The sequence below is a fragment of the Cnephaeus nilssonii genome, assembly GCF_951640355.1.
Source record: "Cnephaeus nilssonii genome assembly, chromosome: 8".
NCBI classification, from domain to species: domain Eukaryota; kingdom Metazoa; phylum Chordata; class Mammalia; order Chiroptera; family Vespertilionidae; genus Cnephaeus; species Cnephaeus nilssonii.
The window spans coordinates 99900113-99909805 of record NC_137079.1 but is presented as its reverse complement, the minus strand read 5'-3'; the positions used below and the strand labels follow the sequence as shown (position 1 = coordinate 99909805).

General features: G+C 41.5%; 1 protein-coding gene across 1 annotated transcript; it reads right to left on the bottom strand.

The window, feature by feature from the left end:
• Positions 1-387: 387 nt before the first annotated feature.
• On the bottom strand, positions 388-9040 carry RFXAP (regulatory factor X associated protein). The gene is made up of 3 exons (XM_079779254.1): positions 8342-9040; positions 5925-6032; positions 388-1801 (listed from the first exon to the last, which is right to left on the bottom strand). The coding sequence occupies exons 1-3, from the start codon at positions 8822-8824 to the stop codon at positions 1691-1693; spliced, it is 702 nt and encodes a 233-aa protein (XP_079635380.1). The 5' UTR covers positions 8825-9040; the 3' UTR covers positions 388-1690.
• Positions 9041-9693: the final 653 nt, after the last annotated feature.

Here is a 9693-nt window from a genome sequence, read left to right as displayed (position 1 = left end):
TGTCTCAAAACATCCTATTTTTCTGCTATCCTGTTATTCTACAAAACATTTTGTGGTTTCAACTAGCTCCAAGATTCCTCCTTCTTCCACCCTGTACCCTATCTACCTAATTCTGCTTCTCACTCCTCTCAGTATTACATGAAATCCCTTTTGTTTTAATTCAGCTCTCACTGGCCTAGTTCCATCCTTTCCTATTCTTCCTATTCTATTTATAAAAGCACACTTGACTTTTTTCCCACATGAAAGTTAACTGACACTATAGGGATTCAATAAAGCTCCCAACACCATAAGCTAGAGAACAAGTAACAGTTAATTACAAATGCAAATCAATTCTTCTGTATCCAGTCTGAAGCAACTACAGAACAGAGTAAGTGAATCAGACAACTCAAAGGTCAACAAGTAAACTTTAATGAATAATTTTGGTAAAAGTGTTTTTGCACAGATATGCAAGTCTAAAGCATATAAAAATGAACAAAAAGATTCTTTCCCTCCTTAAGTACTTCTTAGTACAGCTATGACTCAGTTTAACTTATATATTTCAGAGTTTAAAAACCAAGAAACTGACACAGTTTTGCAGTTAAACTTGAGACACCTACATTTATTGTTCTAACACTGGACATTCTGTAATTTGTTACTCTTATTGATAGGTTTGCCTTTTAAAAGTTTTCCTAGGGAAAAAATATAAGAAAAAAGTAACTATATATATTAGCATCATTCTTCGAACATTATTTAGGGATAACACAGTCTTAAGTATAGCTCAATTTTTAAAAACATTGACAAAATGCTGGAATGTTATTCTTATTTTCAGGATCTCTTATTGAAAAATACATGAGTATTAAAAAAATAATTTTGTCCTGGCACTGGTGGGATGAACTTACATCTATACTGTTCACAAAATCAACACACAACAGTGTCTGCTTTAAAAGAGATCAACACTAACAGGTAACATGAAGAAGAGAAGCGAACTTGTGGAGGTGCATTCATTCCAGTGTACTATTAATCCTTCTCGGGTTTCACTAGCACATTCCTAAAAACAGATACATACCCTCATTTCACAGATATTTAACAATTTAACTTTCCCTACAGATATAAAGTATGCTTACCTCTTTAACAGCTCCAGTCTGAATTGTAAAAAGTCTCCCAACCCATTTTTTCATCACAGGTAGCTATCAGTGTTTCTTAACAGGAATATGACTAGCATTGTGAATAAGAAATTCTTACTTGTGTGGGGCCATTCCAAATACTGCAGAACATGAAGCATTCCTGGCTCATTCACTAAAAGCCAGCAGGTTTCACAGTCACTGTGAAACATGCCACATTTCCAACTGCCCCTTGGATGAGAACCACTGAGTTAGACCCAAGATTAATGTCAAGTAATTTCATAACTTTCACAGAAAGTAACTGCTTCAGAATCTTCAGTAACAATGACAGAAGAACATTTTGTTAAAAACACATTATAATTAAATGTTATTTTAAAAAGATAAGCTGATTTCTTTAAACTTATGATGATCTGAAAGGATCAGTTACATAAAGTGCAATCCCTATTTATCCCCAAATGCACACATATATTTACAGGAAAATAACTCCTTATGTTCTACTGGCATATCTTATCCCACCTATCTTAGTATAAAAATATTTTTGTCTACTACAATAAGATAAAAAAACATGTAGACCTTCTTAATAAATTCCCTCACACTGATGTTCCTGAAAACTGCTGCTGTTTTTGCTCCAAAACTTGCTGATTTAATAGCTGTTGTTGTTTCTGTAAAAACTGCACCACTTCTGGGCTTCTTAATAATGACTTAAAAAGAAAAAACAAAAAAACATATTTATTAATAGCATTATTTTTATGGGATTAGATTGTAAACTTGATATGACATTATGCTATGTCCCTACACAAGATACAATATGCTTAGAAAACAAAACATGCCTAAATTAGTGTTTGCATCTTATACACTGCATTTAAACTGTCCTATCTAATAAAAGAGTAATATGCAAATTGACCGTTCAATTCTTTATATGGTATGCTTCTTGGTGTCCCGCAAGTTTTTTTCCCCTGGCCTTTGTTCTGTGGTGGGAAGCTTACAAATGCCCTGTAGTCCTAACATTTCTCTCCTCTTTCTGTTTGTTAGTAATTATTCTTACAGAATTGGGAACCGACCAGCCAGCAGCTTGGCATGTTCCATTAATATAAGGGAAGGTGAAATTATCAGAACAATTCATAATGTATTTATTAGATACTGGAAGAAAATAACTAGAACACCCAGTAAAAGTCAGACATTAGCAACAGGGAGCTACTGCATCAACCTTTAGAGAAAATATCCCTGCATCCTTTTCCCAGACAGTGGGTCCCAATGCATAAAGGTCCCCATATGTGACTTTCTTCCCAAAATGAATGTATCCTATCTAATAAAAGTGATATGCAAATTAACCACCACTCTGCTACACACCACAAGCCATGCCCACCAGCCAATGAGGAGCGAGTATGCAAATTAACCCAACCAAGATGGCTGCGGGCATGGAGCGAGCAGGAGGCTTGGGTTTCCCTGGCAATGGAGGAAGCCAAGCTTTCCACACACCCTGCCTGGCTGGCCCAGGCCTCCACTCAAGGCTACAAAGTTTTAATTATAGAAGATAAATAAATCCCAACAAAAATGGCAGCAGCCACGGAGCTGGAGAGAGCAGGAGGATTGAGTTGCCCCCGGCGATGAAGGAAGCCAAGCTTCCCACAGCCCTGGCCTGCCTTGGTCTCTGCTCAAGGCTACAAAGTTTCAATTATAGAAGATAAATAAATCCCAACAAAAATGGCTGCAGCCATGGAGCAAGCAGGAGGCTTGGCTCTGCTCAAGGCTACAAAGTTTCAATTATAGAAGATAAATAAATCCCAACAAAAATGGCTGCAGCCATGGAGCAAGCAGGAGGCTTGGCTCTGCTCAAGGCTACAAAGTTTCAATTATAGAAGATAAATAAATCCCAGATACCAGGGCCTCCACTTGGGTCACCGGGGGGCGTGGCCAGTCTGCAAACCACCACAGGCCCCTCACCCATGCCGCCCCATGCCCCAAGGGAACCCCCACCCTGATCTGGGACACCCTTCAGGGCAAAACAGCCGGCCCCCATCCGTGCACCAGACCTCTAACTTATCTAATAAAAGAATAATATGCAAATTGACCATCTCTCCAACACACAAGATGGCTATCCCCATGTGGTCAAAGATGGCTGTCCCCATGTGGACACAAGATGGCTGCGACAAGATGGCCTGCAGGGGAGGGCAGTTAGAGGCAAACAGGCTGGCAGGGGAGCAGTTAGGAATCAATCAGGCTGGCAGGCAGAAGCGGTTAGGGGCAATCAGGAAGGCAGGCAGGCGAGCGGTTGGGAGCCAGCAGTCCTGGATTGGGAGAGGGATCCCAGATTGGAGAGGGTGCAGGCTGGGCTGAGGGACACACCCCCCCATGCATGAATTTCATGCACCGGGCCTCAAGTAAAGTAATAAAATTTGATGTCATATATCAAAATACTAAAATCTAAAAACAGTGGGTAAAAACTGATCTTATTGGTGACTTCGTACACAAAGGAAATGTTTTATATGATATAGAGGCCCGATGCATGAAATTCGTGCAAGAGTAGGCTCTCGCAGCCCTGGCTTTGTCTGGAAGGTCGCCTGGAAGGTCGTCCGGATGGTCATCCAGGCAGCCGTTAAGTTGATTTGCATATTACTCTTTTATTATTATAGATGCCAGCATATATATTCTCTATAAAACATAAGAGTAAATAGCCAATAGCACTGACCCAGGATTAGAGCAGGAAAATGAAAAGAGGCCACATGTGAAAATGGCAGTTAAATGACACTTTGAAAATACCTTTAAGATTGGTATTAGAACTCAAATTTCTTCATGAACCTACTAAGTCTTTCTGAAGAAATAAAAAACTGTGTGTTTATTTGGTGTGTGTGTGTTTAAACATAGGTATGTGTGCATTGATAGGTACATTACCAAAATTTCTGAAAAGAAAGAATACAACTGCTTTAAAATAGCCAATACTTTTTGTACATGTTTCATTTTAAAATACAGTTGTAATCATATAACAAATATAATAGACTGTGGTTAATATGTTTTTGCTATAATAAAATAGATATAAAATTGATGAAAAATAAAACTCTGGCTCCAATAAATTGAAAAAGATAAACTGAAAAGATGAAATAGAAATACTATCATTAAACACTAATTTTAAAATTTAACATTATAGCACAGTGCATTTTCTATTTATTAGTGTGATTTAAAATTTAGTTGTATAAACTATCCAACATTTTATTAAATAAATGTATAACAGTCTTCTTAATTGTTATGAAACTGTTGAGCATTTAGGTTGTTTATACTACTATTTTACTATTTATGATAAATTCATTTCTGACAATATCTTTATGCTTAACATTATTCATATTTAGGGTTTATTTTCTGTAAACATCTTTACAGTAAATATGATTTCTGAGTCAAAGGGGATGCTTGAAAGTGTTCAACTGCTTTCTAGAATCATTATGCCAATATATGATGCCACCAACAGAACAAAATTAGAGTGTCCATTTCATGGAACCCTCAATATCACTGAGTTATTTAAATTGTTTCCACTTATGGTTGTTTATTGTATTATCAATATTGCATTATTGTATACCTTTGTATATAATTTAATGGTAGAAATTCTGCTGGTTCCTCCTTGTTATATCTTTTGCAATGTACCGAAGCCAAATTTTTTCCTCAGCAACTCATATTTTACATAACAAAAATGTTAACCATAGTTTTTTAATATTTGCTACAAATATTTTTCCTGTTATTTAAGTATGCATTTTTATTTTTTACCATTTTTTACTTTAGTACATTGTTATTTTTATCACCATTTTTTACTTTAGCATTTTTTACGTAGTCACATTTATAACCTTCTCTTTGAAATTTTGTCTATCTCTTTTAAACTAAAAAATTCCCATTCCAGATTTTTAAAAAACATTTTTATTAATTTTTATAACTATTTAAAAACAAATCATTACTAGTCTTTTTTGAGAGAGGAAGGGAGAGGGAGAGAGAAACATCTATGTGAGAACTGAAAATAGATAGGCTGCCTCCTGCATGCCGAATACTGGGGATTGAGCCCACAACCCAGGCATGTGTCCTAACAGGAAATCAAACTGGCAATCTTTCTGTGCACGGGACAACGCCCACAAGGGTCAGGGCTTCCATTCCAGATTTTTGAGATAAAGTCCTAATTCTATTTTTTTAATTAAAAAAAATCTTTATCAGGAATTTATTTCCATTTATAGTGTCCTTCCTTTTTGTCCTCAAATTATTTTCCAATTATTCCAGTATTTATTGAGTAATCTCTCCTGAGTTCTGATATCTTCTATCAAATTTATAATAGAGATCCTTATTAAATATTGGTATAATTATATTTCAACACCATTAAAGCATTATTCCACAAACTCCAGAATTCAGTATAAGAAGTCTATTTTAAAATCCCAGCTTGCTCAGCTATCCAGGCTTAGGCAATGAAGATATAGGATTAAAAGTATTCCTGCTCCGCCTTGCACTGAGAGGTCATGGGTTCCATTCCCAGTCAGGGCACATGACTGGGTTTCAGGCTCCATTCCCAGTAGAGGGTGTGCAGGAGTGGGCCAATCGATATTTTGATGTTTCTCTCTCCCCCACAGCTCCCTTCCTTTGTCTGTCTCTCTCTAAAACAAACAAACAAACAAAAACAAAAATATAAAAACTTTAAAAAAAATTCCTGCTCATATACTCTTGGGAGAGCATTATGAGCATTCAGGTAGAGGCACAATTCTGATGAACAGTCTAACAATTTTTTAAATCTAAACTTTCCATTTATAACAAACAACTTTTGGTAATAGACTTGTAACTACTTAAAAAACAGATACTTACCAGTCTTTTTTGATTTAACACTTGCTCTAAAAGTGTAGGTCTTGCAGGACGATCCCCCAAAGCTCCTGTTCTTTGTTTAACAATTGAGAGAATGCTATCTGCGCTTTCCTGGAATAAATTATAAATATGCAAACAGGATTAACATTTAACAAAGTAATTCATGAATACAGCCATTTCAATGAGGACGTAAATAGGTCTTTGATTCTCTTCCTTTTTGTCCAGTCCCTGGACAAGTAACAGGCAAAACGTTGACAATTAAGTTGATGTAACACTCCTCACTCCCTCTCCCTCTAGGACAGTGGTCGGCAAACTCATTAGACAATAGAGCCAAATATCAACAGTACAACAATTGAAATTTCTTTTGAGAGACAAATTTTTTAAACTTAAACTTCTTCTAACGCCACTTCTTCAAAATAGACTTGCCCAGGCCGTGGTATTTTGTGGAAGAGCCACACTCAAGGGGCTAAAGAGCCGCATGTGGCTCGCGAGCCGCAGTTTGCCAACCACGGCTCTAGGATTTCAAACCTGGGATCTTCAGTATCTTTAAGGGTCTTAAAATTAATAGTGGGGCAGAAGTAGTGGTGGGGAGGGGTACAAAGAGTTACTTGTGAGCTATTGTCAATCTTATAAAAAATGCCTAGTAGAAATTGAACATTCTCTTCATAAAAGCTATCCAGGCCAAAACAAAGTCTGCCTGCCTTTGGATTGAATATATGAACTCAAAGGCAACTTACATATTAGATGTTCCAACTGGCACTTTTTTGTCCAAATAACAACAAAAAATTAAGGGGTGAGGCAGTAAAATATTGCTTAAGGCAACAACAGACAAGAGAAAGCTTTCAAAATTTGAAAGTTTTAAGGAGAAAAATGACAAACTGGTTTTGAAAAAGAATGGAAAACACTAGCAAACAAAACAAAATAGGTGAGTCCTAAAATGACATTATGACATCATTACCCAAACAAAATCAGTAGCACTTCCTACCAAATATGTACCCCCATAGTTATCTGATAGTTTTCCTGGCCTAACAAAATACGGTGTATTGTTCTAGTTGACTCCAACATTCTCAATACATGATATAGTATGGACCACATCCAAAAATTCTGACTAAACAAATATAAAACTGTAAATGTTTTATTTTATAGTCATGCCTACTGTGAGTTTACCCATCTCTTTGCTCTTCATTTTGGTTATTACCAAAACTGTTTTTTCCTCTTGGGCTTCACTCTACTGGCCTCTGAATTGTCTATTAGAATATCCCTTTACTTTTTTCATTATAAGAAAAGCAAGGCTGACAGGAGGATGCTCCTTCAGAGGGAAGCGGCACTAAAAGCACCTCAAATCAAGATGAGTGGGTTACCACCCCAATAAACACATTCTGGATTTTAAAAAAATGTTCAATCCCTAAACAATTTAGGCTTCAAAATGTAAAAACAAAAACAAAAATATAACAACTATATAAAGAGTATTCTAATACCCAGGAAAAGCCAAAGTAATTTCTCCCTTCCTCTTTCCTTAAAGGGTTAACTTTATCTATGGGGCTAATTTTGTAAAATTAAACTTATTGGGAAAAGATTGGTTAATCATCCTATATAATAAAACCTTAATATGCAAATCGACCAACTGCGGAATGACCAGTTGCTATGATGTGCACTGACCACCAGGGGGCAGATGCTGAACACAGGACTGCCCCTGGTGGTCAGTACACTCCCACAGGGGGAGCGGCTCAGCCACAAGCCAGGCTGATGGCTGGTGAGAGCAGCGGCAGTGCCCTCGGGGGATGTCCGACTGCCAGCCTATTGACTTTAACTGCCAACACAGTTCAATTCAAACAATCTAAAAATCTTCTGAGGCACATACCCCATTATTATTCAATTATTCTTCTCCAGAGGTACTAAAAAAAAAAAAAGTAGTAGTGAGAACAGGGGACTAAGCCTGGGTTTACTGAGAACAGGGTATTAAGTATAGGGGTACAGGGAGCAGAGTGCTAAGAACCGTGATACTCCAGACAGGATGCTGACAACAGACAGGGTGGTGAAAACAGTAAGATTACCATCTCCAAAGTACCCATTTCTTCTGGGTCCCTGTCTCTGCCTGCTCCTTTAGTGATGAACCGGATCTATCATTTACTATCTGTCCTTCCAGTTCGTATCCCAGACCTTAGAAATTACATCTTTTCTGAAGTGCAACATCATTTCATTGAAATTTATTCATCTATCACAAGGATGCAACAGAACTATCAAGGCTTTGCACACGTTTGTATGAACTTTAAGGCAAGCACTCACTCTCTCTCAAGCCTCAAGTCCAGCCAAGCAACAGGGTCCATATGGGGCCAGTGGGCAGGGGCAGGAATGAGGTTTGCACAAGAGCGGGTGTGCCTCCCCGCCCCCTCCCCCCGCCCCCAGCTCCAGCCCAATACCTCCAGTTTGACGCTCCCCGCACTGCCGGCCGGGCCGGCTCCGCCGCAGTTCAGGGCCTGGTCGCTTTTCTTCTTCTTGTACTTGTCCTTGTACATCTTGTTGCGGTGTTTCTTGCACATCCACGGCTTGCGCTGCTTGGCCACCTGGCTCGTGGTCTCGCTGCAGCCCTCGTAGGTGCAGGTCTTGCACACGCTGCCCCCGCCGCCCGCCCGCCGCGGGGCGCCCCCGCCGCCGCCCTCGCCCCCGGAGTGGGTCTCCTCGTCCTCCAGGTCCTCCAGACTAGCCGTGCTCTCGCCGCCCGCCGGAGGGTCCGACGTGTCCAGCAGGTCGGCTTCGTCCTCCCCCGCTTCCTCCTCTCCATCCCCCGCGCCGTCACCAGGACACCTAACGGGCGGGCCCGCCCCGGCGCTGCCCCCCGGCGCGGGAGCCGGCCCCCGGCCGCCCTCGGCCGCGGCTTCGTCCGGCCTTCCGCAGGGACGCATCACCAGGAAGGTGAGCCGCGAGGCCCCGGCCGGGCCTGGGGCGGGAGCCGGGGCCCCGGGGCGGAGCGCACCGCAGGCGGCAACCGGCCCCGCGCCCTCGGCGACTCCCTGCACCTCCGTGGCGCTGAGACCTGGCGGGAGTCCACCACCCAGCTCCGCCGCAGCCCCGGCTCCCACCGTCACCCGCAAACCCGCTCCACAGACCGGCCACAGGGAAAGGGGCGGGCCCGCGGTGGTGCCCGAACTGCGCCTGCGCGGCTGCGCAGCCCAATGGCTAAGGCGTTTTCCCTGGAGCTGAGCGGGGAGCGGGGCGGGGCGTCTCAGGGGCGGGGCTGAGCGCTGCGGGCAGAACCGACTGCGCAGGTGCTGGTCCCGCGGCCTGTGGAGGCGGCCAGCACCGCTGCCTCTGGGGTGGCCTGTGCAGAATTCTGGTGGCAGAGGCAATTGAGCGCTTAAAAAAACACACCTGAAACTACGCTGTTTAAAACGTTTCAAAGCACTTTTGTCCTAAGTACATTAAGATTGATCCCGAGCGACCTCATGATTTGTGGCGTTAGGACGCTGGTTGTGAAAGATACTGTGCGCACGCTGCCTGAAGTGGAGGTGTGAAGCTAAGTGGCGCCACCAGAGAGCAGGGGGTGAAGGCAGAGACGACCTATCTGAAAATGGTATAGTGGAGAGGCAGTGGGCCAGACCTGGGGCCAAGCTGTACTTGTGTTGAGAGCTAAATGGTTTACTCTTTTTTAAAAAACTTCTTTATTTGATTAAGGTATTACATATGTGTCCTCATCTCCCCATTACTCCCCCAACGCCCCCCCCCCCTCATGCCCTCACCCCCCTGTTGTCTGTGTCCATTGGTTGGTTAAGCT

What these genes read in the sequence shown, in the direction of transcription:
- RFXAP (XM_079779254.1), bottom strand. Translation starts at nt 8,824, where the DNA reads ATGCGTCCCTGCGGAAGGCCGGACGAAGCCGCGGCCGAGGGCGGCCGG. An exon ending in CGGGGAGCGTCAAACTGGAG is followed by an intron (nt 6,033 to 8,341) that starts GTATTGGGCTGG and finishes AATTTATTCCAG; the next exon opens with GAAAGCGCAGATAGCATTCT. An exon ending in TGTTAAATCAAAAAAGACTG is followed by an intron (nt 1,802 to 5,924) that starts GTAAGTATCTGT and finishes TTTCTTTTTAAG; the next exon opens with TCATTATTAAGAAGCCCAGA.